Source organism: Chenopodium album, chromosome 22 (assembly GCF_948465745.1).
Source record: "Chenopodium album chromosome 22, dcCheAlbu1.1, whole genome shotgun sequence".
Taxonomy (NCBI): domain Eukaryota; kingdom Viridiplantae; phylum Streptophyta; class Magnoliopsida; order Caryophyllales; family Amaranthaceae; genus Chenopodium; species Chenopodium album.
In genome coordinates this window covers 40,703,463-40,722,866 of record NC_137855.1, presented here as the reverse complement: position 1 = coordinate 40,722,866, position 19,404 = coordinate 40,703,463, and the positions used below count along the sequence as shown (strand labels likewise).

The window sequence follows — 19,404 nt, the reverse complement described above, 5'->3', positions numbered from 1 at the left end:
AGTATAGCCGGGTTGGTTTATTGAAAGAGGTCTCAATTCATTAGAGTCTTTCTTCTTATCAAAAAATAACATGAATTGCACGCCTTTTGGTGTGTCTTGTTGCAATTCGTAATGTGTCTTTTGAGCGGTGTGATCATGTATGGTCTTATATTTTGTCTTTTTAATATTGTTAGTAGTTAATTATTGTAATTGGTTATTTTTCATATTCACTTTTTCTGAATGTATTATTTCCACGAGTCATTATGAAATCCACAACAAGTTCTTGGATGCCTATCATTAAAATTCCAATTTTTATTGAAATGTTAGAACAACCTTATTCTTTTGGATATCATTTTCTGGTAAATGAAATCTAATTCATTAGAATCCCATTCAGTAAAACCCAAGAATTAAAAAAAAAATTCAAACATATTAGAATCCCAATCAATAAACTAAAGAATTATAGAAATCCAAATACTATAGCCCTAAAATAAGATGACCATAAAGCATGAACTGCTTAGCTACTTAGGCAACTATAATGTCTAAACCATTTACAAAGATATGAAGTAGTAATCTTCCTGAACAAATAATTACTCCATTTGACCGCATTATGTAGAATGAACGCTCACACCATGTCATCATGTCTTGGTTAGATTTTCAGCTCTACTTGTGCCACTGATCATTTTCCTTATAGCTGCCAAGTCTTTGTCGGCGCCTGCATGCCATTAAAGTATATCAGTGCTAAAAACTCACCATATTATATCCTTAATCTTACAGCTTAAAGCCGTATCAGCTCAGCATAGAATATAAGTAACTAGCAAAGGAGAAATCAAGACCGTAAAACCGAGGCTCAAACGCAAAAAACAGAGCCCCGAGAAACCCAGTGGAGCGGGCGTTCCAATGGACAGGAGCGGCCGCACCATTAAACTGGAAGCAAAGGCAAAACGAGCCTCTATGGAGCGGGCGCTCCCATAGAGAGGAGCGGGCGCTCCAACAAGAGGAGCGGCCGCTCCGATTTCCCCTGCAAAACATCTTCTCGTAAAACAGCCATATCTTCCTCGTTTCTTGGCCAAATTAAGCTTATGACCAGTCGTTGGAAAGCTCTTGAGACGAGCTATCACCTCCAACTTGAATCATCTCAATATCACTTCTAGATCTTGAGATATGGTCAATTTAAGTCAACCCTTTGTCATCCACCATTGCTTAACACCAAGCAATAGCCCATAGCTTAAACTCCTAAGCTATGCACCCCCCTTTGCCTTCTTGAACTGTTCTCCACACTCTCAAACCCAACAGGATGATCCATTTTTACAAAATTGTATGAGGTTGAATCTGGTTTAGAAGGGGTACATTGGGCAACTGGTGGAACCGAGGCTGAGGTCGAACTCGGGAAAGAGGTCGGAGCCGAGAACGAGGATGTCGAAGGTTCAGCGGAGGATGTCGTGGATGGCGAAGACGAAGCTCGTGCAGTAGCAATTGAACAATTGCTGAAGGAGGTAAATTTCACGATTGTTGCTTGTTTAATTTTTTTCGTTCACAAGTATTTTAATTTCGGTTTTTTTACCTGTATATTTGGTCGAGGTGTTTTGTATGGTCTCAATTTCAAATCTTTGAAATTAAGGGTTTCATTTTTATGCAATATTTTTGAATTTAGGGGGTTTCATTTTTAGGCAATCTATTGAAATTAGTGTTGTAGCATGCAAATTTGTAAATAGCATTGTGGTGGGATTATGTGTTGTTGGGATGTGTATGCTATTTTTTTTTTATCATCGTGGGTGTTATATGCCTGAATTTCAGGTTGTTAATTATTGATTAATCTATTTGGTTGATTATGTAGGCTGCACATCAGAAACACCAGAGTTGATCAAAACATATTTGCATTAAAATGTAGGCTGTGGGAAAATTGCCCTCAAGATGTTTTAGAGTACAGCGTAACTATCAATCTAAAATCAACTGCGTAAAATCCTAATATACAGTGAGCAGTACCCTCTGATGCTAACAAGGAGCCAGCACAATTACAATAACAATCAAAAGGGATCGAGATTGATTGGGGTCTCTATCTCGTTGGTCTAGTCCAGGTAGTCTCTGAGGTAATTGAGTTAGCATAGTAAACCTGCTTAGACGAATCATCCCAATAAGCCTGCAAAGTATATAAAAATGGCAATAATATTAGATTTGAACACCGATAATCTCTTTACTACACATATCAATCAGAAATTATTGATCCCTGGCTATGTAAAGACCATGATAAACATCCAAAGAAGAATTGGAGCTGAGTCTGCATGACATACCTGCCACCCAGGAGAAAGATCTCTTGAAAGTTCATCTATATCAGGCTGCTTGGATCCATCATCAGCACCGTCTGAGGCTGTCCCCACAGCAGCTGCTTTCTGAGCTCTCTTGCGCTTCACACGTTCACGCCTGCAAGTGTTATCAAATAAGATTAGGCAGCAATGGGGGGCACAAGCTTCATGCATTTCTTTTCCTTCTTACTCTATCTCAGCTAAGCAAGGCTGCATAAGTGCCACTAAATGGCCAGTCTTACAAATGATTATAAAAAATAAAAGAAGAAAAAATTAAATAATTTACAAAAGAAAGAGCTACAGGGTAACTGTGTTTGTATTCTGAATTTTAGAATGGGATTATCCTAGCATTTTAAGGCTTGCTTACCAGTCACCTCCAAGCGGTTGAAAATTAGCATTTTCTTTAGCCTCTCCACTTGCAATCTGCTGGGCACGCCATCCCTGCAGTCAAGTCCAACAGTTTAGATTGACAATATAACACATCGCACATTCATGCTGTATCACAAAAAATCAGCAATGGTTGTTACCTCTATTTCTCGTTGTCTCTTCTTTTCAAGCATTTCCAACGGAGTTTTACGTTCCTCTTTTTCCTCTTCCTGTAGCTCCTCTTTTGCAGCCTTCCACTGATCAATGAAAATATACACAACATTACTCATCATATCTTAAGCATACCTTTTTGATGAGCTAGAATAACAACAAAGAACTATCATATCAGAAATTCACCTTGTCAACCAAACCAGACACTTTCTTGTTAGACCTTAAAGAAGAAGTAACAGAAACCTTTGGCTTTTTCATTCGTGCAGCTGCATAAAAGGGAAATGAGTGAGTGCTGAGAACCCTGCATTGAGGATTATACATCCAATCATAGCAATAACTCATAATAAGATAACAATTACCAATGTGAAAACTCACTGTGATAGGATCTAAAAAGTTCCCGTGTCATACACAACCATGCTTACCTCTAATCAGTACAAGCCAGTAGAGAGATTTCTCCCAAAAGACCTTCAAGACTCGAAAGAAACAATTTTCTTCGAGAAGGTACCAATCAAAGTTGCAGGATAATAATAAAGTAGTTCTCCAAGAATAATAGTGGGGGTAGGATGCAAAGGTAATACTAATTTACTATCAATCATATTGCAGCAACAAGAGAAAAAGAAATAGATGAATATTTTGCTGTCGCCAGATTTTGCCTATTTTAGCCTCTTCAAAGATACATATGCTATGAGCAAACCCAGAGCATTGTCCCAATATATTTGCCCATCTTAATATACTGAGTCATCCCAGAGCATTGACCTCTTGGGTTGAAATAATAAAAAAAAAAAAAAAAAAAAAAAACATTGACATAAATTTCTCAACTCAACACTATATTAGCATAGTACTCGTTCAACTCTGTAGTTCTGTACAAGTGTTTATATTCCCTAATGCCTGTGAGAAGTCAATATGATCAAACCTAGATCGCTAGGGAAAACTATACTAGGCTAACCAGTATGCTCCAAAAAATCATACCATCTTCCATTATCCTCTTATAACCCATGAGAAAAAGAGAATAAGTACTGCTCACAGTTCCACACACTAGCAATATTCGACTTATATCATACTTTTTAACTTAGGTTCTACTATTTCAAATAGCAAGTTGAAAAATGAGCATGAACAGCAGTTTTAGTTGTAATGTCTATCAATTCTTTAGTTCAACTTGTCTGTTCCCGAAGAGAGCAGAGGCCTTGCAATTTGCAACCAAAACCCTGAAATAGAGATTGTGAACAAAAACACTACCTTTAGGCTGCACCTTTGAGACTGCAGCAGATGCATCAAGAACAGCAACAGATGTACCTGTGACCGTAGCACAAGTGGCAGCAGCACTGTAAGAGGGAACTGAAGCAAATTCTTTTGTGGATACAGTTGCTGGAGCAGATGATACAGAAGTTAAGGACAATTGAGTAGGGGTAGATTCAGGCTCGGCGTCAGGGGCAACAGGGTCTACAAATTGTTTTGACAAAGAAGATGCTCTTGCCACTGCATCTACTGTCCCAACTTGCTCAGAAGATGGAGGATCATAATTTGAATGACCTGGTGCTTCCAGGAGATTAGAAGGCCCTATAGTAGTGGGCACATGTACTACTGGCAATGCCCCATTAGGAACGCCATAGTACACTGCAGAATCAACAGGATTTAGCACAGGAGTGGACTGAGCATTTGAGGCTGCAGCATAATAAGCTGGGGGAACAAGGGCAGCTATCTGACTTGCATCAGCATGCTCATAAAAAACTGTGCCAGTTGAATCTGTGATAGTGTTTCCATAATAGCTCCCACTGGGATCTATGTAAGTATTATTGTGTTGTTCACTATACATAGATGGCATTGATTCTGGTTCAGATGGGGGTGGTGGTGGGTATAGAGACTCGGGAGGTTCATCAGGTGGGGGAGGAGGAATCCCCTCGTCAGGTGGGGGTGGGGGAATCCATTCCTCTTGTGGAGGAGGTGGAATAAAAAATTCATTTTCTGGTATTGGGGAAATCCCTGCCATTGGAACACTTGTCTGAACTAATTCCCCTGAATGGGCTGTCAATTGATCTCCAATATCAACAATCCTTTCCCTTGCAGGGCTTTGATCTTCAACTTCCATGTCTATATCCATGTCCACATCTTCATTAGATTGAAATTCAAAATTCGGAGTCGCTTTGCCATAAACTGCAGGCTCATCGATTTCTCTATCACCTTCAATTCCAGAATGCTGATGTCCAGGAGGGTCTTGTAGAGAAGATTGCTGAACATTCAAGATGCCATCATCCAAAGCCTCATCATGTATAGCTTTCTGAGCCATCACTAATGCATCCTCATTGTGCACAGCCTCAACAAAATTTTCAGGAGACAGCTTTCTCATACTTGCATCCACCTCAGCTTCCCCTCCTACTTTCAGATTAGCATCCTTTCCTTCAGTTGACACGTGCAATACACTAACTTTATTATTATGGTTCCCAATTTCAGAATTAATAGCATTTTCAAGCTGATTTAGCTGTCTTTCCATGTGCATCCAAAATGGAATCAATGACATCCCGTAGGGTAAAAGACACCTAATATCAGAAAGTCGAATCTCAATTTCCAACATATATCTGGATAACCAACCATGTTCAACAGAGTCTACCCCAGACCTGAAACAAATAACAAGAAATAAACCAAATAATTTACGATCCAAAAAAATTCCAAAAATAGAAAATACATTGTGATGAAAACTTGGTATTACAACTAACAAATTATTACCCTACCTTTGCAGTAGCTTCAGTCTCTCCAGCAATGTTTCACCATTTTTCACAAGTTGTGAAGGAAGATCAACAGCCCCTTGTTCTGTGGTTAATGCACTCTGATCATGTCCCTCATAACTACTGGCAGCTAAACTCCCACCACTAGGATCTAGATGTCCAGATAAAGAGTAGTTCCCAAGAGAAGAGGCTCCATAAGGAACTGCACCAACTACAGGGAAGCCCCCCAAAAACTGACTTCCATCAACTCCAGTTTGCCCAAGAGATTGATCTACCACGGATCCTTGTTCATACATGGCCTTCAGACCCGAAATTTCACTAGTGTACCCTACACCTTGACTAGCCGAATAGTTATCCAAATTTGCTCCAAAAGAAGCTGGAGCAGCTGGAGCTGCATTCAATTTCATATCTGTCCCCAAAATTTCAAGTTCATTAGGATATGCAGCATCCTGGGCCAAACTTTCAGGTATTTCCCATGAGGTTTCTCCAGTCACGGTGTTCCAGTAATAGTATCTGTTGCTCTCTTCATGCAACACCATTTTCCATATGGAACTCCTACCTTCAGCGGTTTTTGTATCAGAAGCTTCAGGAACATGATCTTTGTTCTCGATAACTTCATGACTTTTCTCGTCCGAACTAACCATATCACTCTTCACAGCATCAGCCTCTGCTATCGGTGAAGCACTTGCAGAGGCAGAATCTTTCCCCACATCCAAATTGTGAGCTGTTAGAGAAGAATGGTCCTCAACATCAACAATTTCCCCCTCTTCAAATGGCTCGCAGGCAGAGTCATTAGCCTGTTAAAAATGAGACATGAGTCCAAAGATAAAGCTAGCACATTCAATATATAAATAAGTCCGATCCATGTAAGTAGACTGAAAGTTTGGAAGAGACACTACTTCTACAGTTCTACAAGCTTCATTTTGCTGTTAACTACCAACTCCAGATAAACATCAGCGGATCAGCCCCGCAAGAAGTTTAATAGATTTTTAGAATAAAACGGTCTTGTAAGTCAGATTCCTAGTTTTAAAGGAGAAACGCATCTGAAAAATTAAAGTACACATAACCATTACAGAAGGTTGACGTTAAACTTTCCCTTAATGTTAGTGTGTATATTTTAAAAACCATATGTTCAAAATTGGTATAGAATTCAAAATCAACACTAGTAACCTGTTTATCATCATCCGAGTTAGTAGCTTCTTCATTTAATCCATCATCCAATTCATCATCACTATATTGACCAAGGAGTGATAGAGGGTTCTCTGGTGGCTGACCTGAAACACGACTTCAAAAATTACAAACTTGTGCAACATTCATACAATTCTAACAGCAAAGGACATCGCACAAAAGCATATACGCATATAAAGGCAACAGGGATAGGAAAGAGGCAAAAGTGCCAAAGTGAGCAAATGAAGTCCCAATAACTGAACAAATTGGCTGGGATAAGAGCACTTATTATCTGTTCACCACCAACCTGATACACATTAAGAAACGTCAGCAAGGTGTGATGCTAATGAAGTGAGAGATATACGAACCGAAGAAAATATTTCCCGTGCAATTCTCCATAATGCTGCGATGCTGCCTGAAACAGCATTACATGCAGGAAGACATTCACTGTATCACAGTGGCAGGACAGGGATGATCTCACCAGTGAATGTTCCTAACACCACAGCCACTCTACATTCTGAAAACAGATACTTGGAAGGAAAAGCAATATTTCTTATATCAAAAATCCATATTTCCACGAAGACAATGTCGTATACTCATGCCTTCTCTACAAAATCCTTTTGAAGAAAACCGACAGAACCCACCTGAAGAAGAGGGTGAATTTGGCAACTCAGGATCATGTTTGCTGTCCACATCCTTTCCATCGTCATCTTTTGCAGAGGTGCCACCCAAATCTCCTATGTAATTAACCACCATAACAAATTTAAAACATATCTTAACATTAACACCAGAAAAATTAAAACTATGCCAACAAAAAAAGGAATATTAACCCATAATGAAGCACTAATCGCCTAAAAGTAGTGGTCTCGAATAACACAATTCACAACAAAATTACATTTTCCAACTGAAAGAGGTCATTTTCCAAACTAAAAACATATCTTAACAATGACACCAGGAGAAATAAAAACTATTCCAACAAAACAATGGTATTAACCCATAATGAAAGCTCTAATCGCCTAACATAGTGGTCTAGAACAACTCGATTTACAATAAATTACATTTACCAACCGAAAGAGGTCATTAACTAAGATTAAAACTCAATATTCATACTTTTATAGTTCCAACTTTTAGTCGTTCAACAAGAAACTGATTGCATCATTATCAAATACTTCAATTTAAACCAGCAAAAGCAAGCTAATTACAACATTCAGTAATCAAAACCAATGCTTATAAATTCCTCTGAATCAATTAACTCCAAAAATCATAATAAACTAACGTAGTAGTAAATCAATCAATTTCAGTTATTTGCAACTCCTAAAATCTAATTCAAAAACCCTAACAAATTTGAACACGAAAAATTTACAATCTCGGCAACAAATTAAACCCAAAAATTAGAATTCAAAACCCTAAAACAGAGAAAATAAACAAACCAGCGGGTTCAGCGAAGAGATCGAGCTTAACTCTGCGACCAGCACCAATCTTCGCAGCTAATCTTCTCTCTTTCCTCTTCCCCATTTCAATTTGATTGCTTCACTCTCAAAATTGAAATCACCTTCTTCTGCTACTAGGTAGAAAAATAAAAAAAAAAATCCAAAAAAAAATCGAACTTTCTCAACGATTGGTTTATTGAGATTTCGTGGATTTTTTGGGGAAAATCTGAATTTGTACGGAGTGAATTGGGGGAAAACGTAAGAACCCTAGAAAAAATTTATTATCGAGAGAAATTTGGCGGTCTCGCGTGTCGTTGATTCTGTTACTCGTACATCTGATTGAATAAAGGGTTTATATGAAGCCCTGTGAATTAGGGGGCGGTGTTCGTGGTACTTTTGTAACCAGACTAGAGTACTAGACTGTGTAGCCAATCAGGCCCACATCCACCTCGAGGCTCGAGCCACTTGTTCGGAAATCCGATCATATCAGTCAATACTTAGATGATCGAGGATGGATTAGGTGATTATAGATCAGGTCGGACTTTTAAAGAAAAAAAAAATTAAGGATTGGAGTACATTAGAATTGATCATAAATCATGTCGAACTTTAGCTGAAAAGGATAGTAGATTTTAAGCTTGACTTTGGCCGATCTTGCTTTTAGGATTGAAATGTGATGCCAAACTCGATAGTTTGAGCATGCTTAGAGTGGACTTAATTTCTCTATTTATGCTTGGTAATTTAGATGTGGCAATTGTGATTAAATTGACTTTGAGATTTAAGTCATATCAGTTTCAGTCAAATATATTTACGTATCTATCTTGTCATTATACCTACAAAATCTAACTCTAGCAATAATCCATATCTTCCAACTTTTACTAAATTGTCAAATACAAGTTTTTGATTCTTTTATAACAATTTACAATGTGATTATATGTTTCAAATAAGTACTATTAGAATGAAGAAAGTTGAGTAAATCCGTTATTCAATACGAGTAACAAATTGTGTTACTCAAGGGTAAAAAAAAAAAATGTTTTTTTACTCCATAAAGTTATGGATAAAAATGTCTTTCTTCCTCCCTTTTGCAATCCCTCATCATATAGCCAAGTAGCCAACTACACCCTTCCTCCTCCACGACACCATAATTGCACACCATTACACCATCACCTATGGTAGTTAAAATTGTTGTTGTAAAGTATAAGATTTCCCTGAAGGGTTGGTATGACTCTAATTTACACTCTTTACAACTAGGATGTCTTTTAGTTATCACTGCGAAGCGACGTTTGGGTCATTGTCGAGAAGGAAGACGGGAAGAAGAAGACTGAGATGATGATGGTGGTGGGGAGGACTTCGTGATTAGATAAGTAGGAAGACACCGGAAATGGTGGGTTTGGGGCTTATGTTTGCTGTGGATTTACTCTTGCTATGGTGATGTAGTGGATTTGCTCTTTCTTGGTGGTGTACACGTCCTCCTATCTGCCATTACAATTGAGAAAGGAGGAAGGAGAAAGAAGGGAAAGATGAAGCAATATTTGCATAATTGCTTGCCATCACAAATTGCGTAACCTAGCTAGGGCACTCCTAAGAAAGTATGACATCTATAAATTGTGTAAGATAGTCTAGGTGATCAATGTATAGTATCTCAATTGACCTTCAAGATGTTTCAAAAGAGATAGAAAGACTTTTTCTAAATTTTCTTATCTCTTAATTGCTCGAAAGGGTGTTTGGATAATCTTAGCATAACTTTTGGTACTTCTTCAAACCCAATCATTCAAAAGTTTAGAGGAAATGAAATTTTTGAGGTCATATAGGACTATACTCCTACATTCATGAAAAAAAAAAAAAAAAAATTACATACTGCCTTTGTTAGTAACCATTTTCCTCTATCTACTTCTGTTCTAATCAATTACTAACAAAGGCAATATGTATATATTTTTAATGAATGTAGTAGTAAAGTCCAATATGATTTCATTTTTTTTTTCAAACCACGAAAAACACATGACAAATAATCATTACCACAAAAGCAAACTAATCAATATTTAGAACGGAATTAGTCGTTCTCGTCGTAATTAAAGATAACGATATAAAAACCATTTATATCTCGCATCAACGATTTGTCGCAATACATTCGCTATTAATGTCTATAACCACCAAGAATCCAATGTCTCCTGCCATGTAGTTTTAGTCCTCAACTGTATCAACCGTAATACGTGACTCAACTTCAAACCACTAAAAACACGACAAATAATCATTACCACAAAACAATTAATCAACATTTAGAACGGAATTAATCATCTTCGCAATAATTACAGATAACGATATAAAAAACCATTTATATCCTGTATCAACGATTTATCGCAACACATTAGCTATTAATGTCCATAACCACCAAGAATCCAACCTCAATTGGGATTCTTCAAAGTTGTAGAGTACAACCCTTCGTACAACTGCCGGCCCTCCAAACCTAACCTTGATTCATACCAAATCAACAGTATAAAACCCAACTCAGTCAAGCTCAAGCAATACCCTATTTTTTATTCCCAATAAAAAAAAGAAAAAATCACTACCATCTTCTCTGCCTCTCTCTACTTAGCTGTCTGTCTCTGTTGTTGTGCCCCTCTCTCTCTTTTTTCTCTTTCTCTCTCCTACCTGTCTTCGAGACTCTGCTGCTTCATCATCGGAAAGGTGAGATTTTTCTCTTTCTTGTAATTGCTGTTGTTTTTTCTGGATTGATTGAATTTTTACAGATTGAATGATTTATTTCAAGTTCTGGGAATTTGTTGTGAGATCAGAATTGTTGGTTTTTTGTAAGAAAGATTGAATTTTGATGATTTTTGTTTGTGGGTTTTTATTCAATCATTCAGTTCTTAAATTTTTGTCTGAATTTTGTAAAGATTAGATCTTGATTATGTTAATTAGAGATTTCTGGAATTCTGGATTTTATTTCTCTTCTGCCTTTGTCGTTAGTTGATTCAATCAATTCTGCAAGTGATTTTTCTTTTCTGGAAAAAAATCAATAAGAAAGCGAGCATTGTTTACTGTTGCAATGATTCATGAATTGAATGACAAAGAGAGTAGTATCCTTTGTCAGGAATTCAGATTGTTTTTTAATCCTTATTTAAATGATTATATGTTTTTATATGTATGTATCAATGTATGCTTATTTGTTGTGTCTGATTAAAAGTGTAGACACCAGCGAGAAAAACATGAAAGAGTTAGGGTTTCGGCTTTTCGGGTCAGTGTGTTGGGATATATTCATGTTTTGGCTGGAGGTAGGATACTTGTATGTTGTGGAATTGATGCTGATACACTACAATGGTAAAGAGTGTAGAAGATTGTGGTTTATGAGGAGATATGGAATGAGCGAGTGTTGAATGCCACCTTCTAAAAGTTTAAGTTTTTTGTGGAAGTAGAAATGTAAGCATTGGGGTGTTGATTATGATTATCGGATATGATTTCATTTCACTTTTGTTGTGGGGAAGGGGGCGGGGCGGTGACAAGAAGCCATTCGGAATTATGCAATTGGAAGGGGATTTTTGTAGTCTTCTTTGATTGCTTTTGGGTTGAAATATCAGATTTGAATTTAATAGTTTTAAATATTGTAATTCAATCACTGTTGAATTGCTTGTATGCATTCTGGAATTTTGATATCAGAGTTGGTGTGGGCGCCTGTTTCCAACCAGGGTTTAGTTGAGGAAAGGAGAGAGGAAAATGGAGGTTATCTGTAGGAAGGTTTAGCAAGTTGATATATAGGGTATAGGCAGGGGTAAAATTGTCTATGAGATCAGGTATGGGCTTTGGAGGACGAAAATGGGAGGAGTTGTACTGTTGCAATTGCAAGTCATACTTTGGTAACTAGATATTTGAAATCTTCTTATCTTATAGAAACCTGGGTCAATACCTAATAGAAACACGCTTTTGCTCCCAAACATATAATTTGCCTCTCTTCTTGGATTTTAATGAAATCCAGGTATTAAATACATCATAAAGGAGCTACGAGCTAGTGCATGAATATAATATACCAATCACGTTAAGTAGTAAAAATACCTTATCCTAGATCCTTTCAAAGAAAAGTACCTTAAAATGACAAGAAACACAACTCTATACAACAAAGACTCCTTGGGCTTTTGTTCAGGCTTTGTTCCTTTCCGTAGATTGTGGTTCCAGAGAGATTGGTTGAGTCCATCATGATTACCTTTGCTTTTTCATCTAAAGATTTCTCTTTTAGGGCTTGGGGGATAGTTTTGGAGAAGTTATGATTAGTAGTGTACAAGTGTCCAGCATTTCATAAGTAATCTGTTTGGAAATATGAGAGAATGATTTAGATTCCCTCTTTCACTCTTTGTTTCGGATCAACCCAACGTACTGCATCTATCCGTGGTACAAGAACCTTCAGTGTTTAGTCCACTGCTGGTATTCACCCCTTGTAGGCTGAGATATTCATCCTATGCCATTATCGCTACCCAAGCAAGAATGTTAGATGAGCAACATCTTTTGACAAGATTATTTTTGTGATGTAGTGTGTGTGTGTGTGAGAGTATGGTTGAGGGAGGAGAATCTGTCAAGATTTTTTTTTTTTTTTTTTTACTCCGTTAACAACTGTTAGTGTAGTTATAAAAGGCATGCTTTAACTTACTGTGAAGTTAGAACTTACTTTAGTAAAAGTACTATTCTTTGGGTGTCTTCTTTTTATTGTCTATCTGCTGTGGTTGACAAACTTGTAATTGATTTTTGGAACAGATCAGTTGGAGAGCTCTACAGTGTAATATCTTATTCAACTGAAGTCAGCAGCAATATTTGGAAATGGTAAACAGGTGCGTTATAGTATATAGCGAACAGATCTTTTGGTCAATGCTAATAAATGATGGTAAAAGAATAGAATTTTTATGTTATTTTGTATGGTATGTCTCATGCTGATTTTCAAGGCGATGTTTGTCCTTCCTTTATTAACTCTTTTGTTCATGCTTTGCTATTACCGTTCATTACTACCTTAGACGTAATATTGAGGGGTTAGAGAAAGTTATGAATTTGTTTACAGTGGACATTGACATGGGATTTTATTTACAAAACATCATACTGTTTATTACCTTATCATAATTTATTACTGTCCACCAAACTGGCTGTATATATTTTTTTCTGGTATAATTTTCATACCAGTATAATTCAAACTATTTACATGTTTGGCTAAATCCAACAGGTATGGAGATTTTTGATTTGCAGCAATTATCATGGTGCAGTGTATAGATGGAATTCAGCATTTACTTTTTTCCATTTTGCGGTGCTGTGAAATTGATGGTACTAAACCGCCGCGAGGTCTTGAAGATCCTGAGCGTCTAGCGAGGGAGACTGTCTGTAAGAAACTATTGACCTGTGCCTTTAGTTTGTGAATCATTAACATTATTTAACTGCACTCTGAATGGTTTATAAGTTAAGCTTCTGTGATCTTTATTCAGTAGTATTCACTTGCAAATACAGTATCCAAATATTTAGTCATACTCCTCAAAATCCTTGGGAAAATGAATATTTAGGAAAAATAAGAAAATTCTTCATGATTAAAAGGCTGTGCACTGTTATCACTGTATACTATACGTCCATACCACATTGTGCTCTGATATAACATCTCCTTAAATGAGTTAACTTCTCCAATGCAGTTAGTGTGAGTGAGATAGAGGCACTTTATGAGCTTTTTAAACGAATCAGCAGTGCTGTGATTGATGACGGTCTCATCCAAAAGGTTTGCACACCCTTTATTTAAAGGCTATATTTCATTTGTTAGTCTGTGCGATTCATTATGTGAAGATGTTTCTGGATTCATTAAATATGTAAATCTGGCAGAGTTATAATTAATGCTCACTCTACGGTCACCACTAACACAAAATTTCTCATTCCTATCAATGAGTTTGTCAAAAAACTTCTTAAATGTCTTGCATGATGAATATAATGAAAAACGTGTCAAATAATGTCACTAAAAATAAAAAGGTACTCCTTCCGTCTCTTAATTATGTGCCTGTTTTCCTTTTAGGAGAGCTCAACATGTTTTGCTTATATGAGAATCTTTTTTATTTAAAGGTTGTGTTTTTTTACAATATTACCTAGTAAAACTTATTTAATTCCTCATATCTCCCTTTATTTTGCTTTTTTTTTTTTTTAAGGATCTTCCTTTATTTTGCTGAGGTGGCGTCTTTTTTCTTTTTTTTTGTACTATGATGCCTTTTGACATCAAATCCCAATCACACTTTTTTTTTCTCTCTCTTCATTAATTTTTGACCAACTTTTCTTTTTCTCTCTCTTCAACCCCATATGCGCAATTGTACTTGCAATCATGGGATTTAAGGAATTTCCAATTTCTTAATTCCCGTAAAATAAACTCAAACGGGGACGTAATTAAGGGATGGAGGGAGTAGATATAATTAAGATGTCTCATGAATCATGATGGAAAGAATATAGGGGCAGACATATTGGCTTTATTTTTTAATTTTTTTTTTCCTGTTATCCTGGCGTGATGAGAATGAATCCAATTTCATTTTGTACTTTGCAGGAAGAGTTTCAATTGGCCTTGTTTAGGACCAATAGAAGGGAGAGCTTGTTTGCTGATAGGGTAAGTCCTCTGGTTAAAACTGAAAGTGCCTCTGCATGAAAGTTAAATACTTTCTTATCCAAATGTGTCCTCTCCAATGTCTAGCCGCATGAGCATTGAATACTTTTCTTTGCTTGCCGATTTCTACTTTTTCTGAGCATTATTTGATGATACATCTCTTAGGATTCTCTGTAATGCCAATCATTTTTTTTTTTTTGCAGGTCTTTGACTTGTTTGATACAAAGCATAATGGAGTTTTAGGTTTTGAGGAGTTCGCTCGTGGACTTTCTGTATTCCATCCACAAGCTCCCATTGAACAAAAAATCGATTGTATGTCTCTGTCTCTCTTTATATGGTTGATAATTTGTTGTCCTCCCAATTCTAAATTAGAGAATACTAGGGGTAGTAAGCCTGTAGGTCAAAAGCTGTAGGTCTTAGTTTTGCTTTACAACACCACCAATCTAGGGATCCAACTTTCTGAAAGCATGTCATCAGATGGTTATAGATTTGTCATGTCCGTTGCCATCCTATTATAATGATACTTTTCTTTCCCATTGACTCTCTTCCGCTTCTTTTTTTTTTTGTTTTGTTATTGTTCTTATTTATTATGATTTTCCATATAGAGCAAAAATTGTGGAGAGTAGGGGGTGAATCCTTGTTGTGCATTTCCATACATCAACAGATTTTCTTGTGTGATTCTAATAACACACGCTTACCTGTTTTTCGCAGTTTCTTTTAAGCTTTATGATCTCAAGCAACAAGGTTACATTGAGAGGGAGCAGGTGAGTTGTAATTCCATCTGTTTTGTCATTGATTACTAAAGACTGAGTGCTGAATATGGGCTGTTGATTTATGCAAAATAAAAACTTATGTGTTACCCCTCCCCCCACCCTACCCCAAAAGCCTGACAATATGACATTCATTCATTAGTTCAACAAACTCATGCTACAAAAAGAATACTAGGGGTAGTAAGCCAGGCTTGAAAATATGAATGGATTAGGCATTCTTCCTAGGTGAAAAAGGCGACCCAGGTAGGAGAGATAAAAATGTTGAAAGATCTTATGTTGGGTTTCAATTAGCATGGGGTCCTAAGTATATGTTGATCAAAGCAGGTCTGTATTTTTTTGACTTTACTTTAAGAGGAACCAATTCTTGAGCCCTCGATTAGGAATACAAGTAAAATCAAATAAACAAGTGAAATTGCTGCACTCAATTTAACACTCCTTTGGCTTTATCTGATACCAAAAGGTGTAGTATAAGCCATACCCACCTCCCACTGCGGCCACTGGGTTAATAAACCCTATCTTGTGGGTTTGAGACATGGGTATGAAAATTAATATTTTGTTAAATAAATATAAGGTATAGGTTTTAATGTTTTATCCATTCTAAATTCATACCTTATGCCTTTTACTTGAACCAAACATTCCCTTTGAGCTTCTAAAGACAGAACTCCCTATATCTTCAGTCTCCCTACTTCCCTCCCCAATAAGAAAAGAACAAATAAAAAAGGAGTGGCAGTTTAAAGAACTCAAAGTATGGTTTTGCCGTACGAGTACAAGTATGAAACTTTTCTGCTGATAGTAGTGAATAAAAGAGCCAAGTTTCTTGAATTGGCTGAGATTGATGACAAGGGCCAATTCCCAAGGGCTGGGACCATTACATACCAGTCTGTCACCCACCAAGTCCGAGAAAATTAGGGTTGCTTCTGGTCCCTAGACTCCCTACTGTACCCTAGTTACTTGGTACACTTTGGCCATGTGAGCCATTAAATGATGATTTCAATCTGGTCCTGCTAGACCTTGCTCTAAGTCCCTTTCAGTCATGGCCATTAATGCTAATTGAAGTTATTGTGATCCTTATGTAGTTTAAGAGCATTTTCCTTAAACAATCAAGCTTGATTTTTTTTTTTTTTCTTTTTTCAAAACGTGCATAATGCAAACCGCTTAGTACTTCAGTCCAATTGTCCAGTTGATGACTTAATGCTTAAACAGTCTGACAAGATCCTCCTCTATCAACTTAGTTGAATTGCTTGAAGGTCTATTTTTCCCTTCCACCTATGCTATATTGCTTTAAGAAGAATGATGTTACTATTGACTCTGATCAAACTGAACGTTAGCCATTCATATCCAGCAGTTAATAACATCATTGTAATCTCTTGAATTTACTAAAACTTAGCCTGATAAAAAATGATGCTTTCTTTTGAAAGGAAAGATATTTGTGAAAAAATTCTCATTTGGATACCATACTATCTATAGTGACATCTATTGTTAAACTTACCATATCGCAAAAGACCATGTTGTAGCAGTTGTAGCAATTCTTATTTCAATCATTATGTCCTATCATGGTGGTATTTTCTACTCACATTTTTGTAACAGAATATCAGTATAATTGTCAGAAACCATCCCCCATACAATTGTCGCTTTTGCATTATCAAATATTGAAATTTGCTGGCTTACCCTTGCTACTGTTTTTTGAGCAAATGTTATTCTCTATGTATTCTTGATTTGTCTCCCCAGAGTTAAGCGTTCTTGCCAACATTTTATTTATACAGGTGAAGCAAATGGTTGTGGCTACATTAGCTGAAACTGGTATGAATCTTGCAGACCATGTTATTGAAGAAATCATCACCAAGGTGCGACATCAACCCCTTCCCACCTCTTTTTTCTCCTTTAAATTTTTTGGTTCTTAGGTACACTTTTAAAATATTGTTCTGTTGTCATTTAGGTTAGGCTGTGTATTTTTTAAGGATAGAATAAAAAATTAATCAGGTTTCAATTACATTTTCCTTTGTTTGATTCTTTGATATAAGGGAAGTGGAAACAAAGGGATGGAAGGGAGGAGTGGAGGAAGGTGTAATATCTAGTGAGCAATGTGTTAACCGAAATGCTTTCTACCCTTGGGAAACTATTTACTAACCAAATAATTTTTCCTTTAACCCCTCTATAAATTAGGTGACAAATTTATGTGCTTAAAGAAGTTCGTGTGGACATTAAGTCTTTGACTTGTTGGGACTATAACTAATTCATGATTCTTCATGCAGACCTTTGCTGAAACAGATACCAAACAAGATGGTAAGATTGACAAAGAAGAATGGAGAACCCTTGTCTACCGACATCCTTCACTGCTGAAGAACATGACCCTTCAATATTTGCAGTAAGTCCACTCAATTGCTAGACTCATAAATCATAATACTATAAATCTATGATAGTCCCTTAACTTCAAGGAAAGAAGATTTTCAATTTTGATTGCTGGATAAGTGAATAGCAGAATTGTCGTTTTTTTTTATTTCCTGATGTTCTTATTTGTTTTTTGGCAGGGAAATTACAATTACGTTTCCAAGCTTTGTGTTCCATTCTCAAGTTGATGATACCTGAGTTCCATTCAAGTTTTGATCTTTGGATCGTTTAATCCGTTGATTTATTGATTGATTTTGCTTTTACCAGACAAATATTCAGCATGGTTTTTTTCCTTTATGGAACCCTTTTGTACAGACTACAGAGGTTTGAAAGAATTGCTTCATATACATTATGAATTATGATTAGCTTTTAAATAATGTAATTTCTTTCTTTTGCGTAGTTTTTTCTCGTTTGTTTTTTTCTTACTGTTACGTATTATTAACTTTGTTTTCTACTCGTGAGAACGGATAAACCATCATTCATTGACCTTATCTGTTGATCCAAGCTAAAGCAACTACCCAGTACCATGTTTGTAGAATCTTCTCATTTTAGGAAATTATAAGGCCTGCCCTTCCCCTTCCCCTCTCACAAGATTTCGAAAAGTTGTTTTACCAAGGATTTTTGGTGATTTTGTGACAAGGTGCAATTTAAGAAACACCATATCACCCTCTTTAGATTGCTCTTGTGTTTCTTGTCAATCTATGCTGCTCATCCTTTGTTGTGCCCGTGACTAGTCGAAACCTTAATTCTTCAAGCATTGGTGTCTCTTCCCAACCTTGTCAATTGTGTGTGTGTGTGTGTGTGTGTGTGTGTGTTGGGGAGCGGGGGGCTTCAGATAAAGAGGCTTAGCTTGAAAAGACACTCCTTTCACTCTTCACACTTTGAAGGGAATATGTGCAGGCTTGAGGGAGAACACTGTGGTTTTGGTAATTTGTTCTGCCTTGTAGTAGTTGTATATATTTAAAATGTACTTCTGAAGTATCTGATCCTTAATACAGTTGCTGGTCTTGTGGAAGCTCTTATAGCAATGACCATTATGAACTGATTTATGCATCATATCATAATGGCATTAACAAGTCCCCTTGTCACGGTGTCACCCAATAAGATATTTATTACGATGTTTTGTTCTCAGCTCCTCACTTGAAATAAGATGTTATAGAGTATAGACTTAAAAATTACAATGATATAGAATTAATTTAACAAACACAAATACTACATTTTTTAAAAATAAATCTACTTCTTTGACTGCAAATGTATTTCTACAATTTTACATGATTTTTTTTTTATTAAAAAAAAAAAATCTAGCCAATTTTCATTGACTTGCAAATGTACTTATACATGAAAAACCAATTTTCTTGCAAATGTACTTCTCTACATGAAAAACTCGCGAATTTTACTATTATAGCCATAGCATTTCCTTCGGTTTTTATTAGATACTTCATTTTCTAACAATACGGAGTGAAAGTTCTATTTCAATGCATTATTTTCCCTATTAATTAATAGATCATTATCCTATCACAT

At 36.4% G+C, this 19,404-nt stretch overlaps 2 protein-coding genes across 5 annotated transcripts; one reads left to right on the top strand and one right to left on the bottom strand.

Moving 5' to 3' along the window:
- Positions 1-1,836: 1,836 nt before the first annotated feature.
- On the bottom strand, positions 1,837-8,476 carry LOC145604702 (uncharacterized). 4 transcript variants are annotated; one of them, XM_081660620.1, is made up of 11 exons: positions 8,134-8,169; positions 7,348-7,440; positions 7,072-7,220; positions 6,707-6,810; positions 5,543-6,333; positions 4,053-5,428; positions 3,003-3,082; positions 2,807-2,902; positions 2,647-2,720; positions 2,268-2,397; positions 1,837-2,116 (listed from the first exon to the last, which is right to left on the bottom strand). In XM_081660620.1, the coding sequence occupies exons 3-11, from the start codon at positions 7,100-7,102 to the stop codon at positions 2,033-2,035; spliced, it is 2,766 nt and encodes a 921-aa protein (XP_081516746.1). In that variant the 5' UTR covers positions 7,103-7,220; positions 7,348-7,440; positions 8,134-8,169; the 3' UTR covers positions 1,837-2,032. The 4 variants fall into 4 exon arrangements, with proteins under 4 accessions (XP_081516746.1, XP_081516744.1, XP_081516745.1 ...); XM_081660618.1 differs by lacking the exon at positions 7,072-7,220 and having other exon boundaries at positions 8,134-8,476; XM_081660619.1 differs by having other exon boundaries at positions 7,072-7,440; positions 8,134-8,187.
- Positions 8,477-10,649: 2,173 nt separating this feature from the next.
- LOC145605813 (calcineurin B-like protein 2) lies at positions 10,650-18,282 on the top strand. Its single transcript, XM_081661876.1, has 10 exons — positions 10,650-10,815; positions 12,871-12,944; positions 13,328-13,482; positions 13,782-13,864; positions 14,669-14,728; positions 14,929-15,037; positions 15,437-15,489; positions 17,259-17,339; positions 17,748-17,860; positions 18,024-18,282. The coding sequence occupies exons 3-10, from the start codon at positions 13,359-13,361 to the stop codon at positions 18,079-18,081; spliced, it is 681 nt and encodes a 226-aa protein (XP_081518002.1). The 5' UTR covers positions 10,650-10,815; positions 12,871-12,944; positions 13,328-13,358; the 3' UTR covers positions 18,082-18,282.
- Positions 18,283-19,404: the final 1,122 nt, after the last annotated feature.

Coding starts and splice junctions, on each gene's coding strand:
- LOC145604702 (XM_081660618.1), bottom strand. CDS start 8,218: ATGGGGAAGAGGAAAGAGAGAAGATTAGCTGCGAAGATTGGTGCTGGT. Junction 5,429..5,542: donor AGACTGAAGCTACTGCAAAG/GTAGGGTAATAA, acceptor TATTTGTTTCAG/GTCTGGGGTAGACTCTGTTG. Junction 2,721..2,806: donor AGAGACAACGAGAAATAGAG/GTAACAACCATT, acceptor ACTTGACTGCAG/GGATGGCGTGCCCAGCAGAT.
- LOC145605813 (XM_081661876.1), top strand. CDS start 13,359: ATGGTGCAGTGTATAGATGGAATTCAGCATTTACTTTTTTCCATTTTG. Junction 15,490..17,258: donor GTTACATTGAGAGGGAGCAG/GTGAGTTGTAAT, acceptor TTATTTATACAG/GTGAAGCAAATGGTTGTGGC. Junction 17,340..17,747: donor TTGAAGAAATCATCACCAAG/GTGCGACATCAA, acceptor TTCTTCATGCAG/ACCTTTGCTGAAACAGATAC.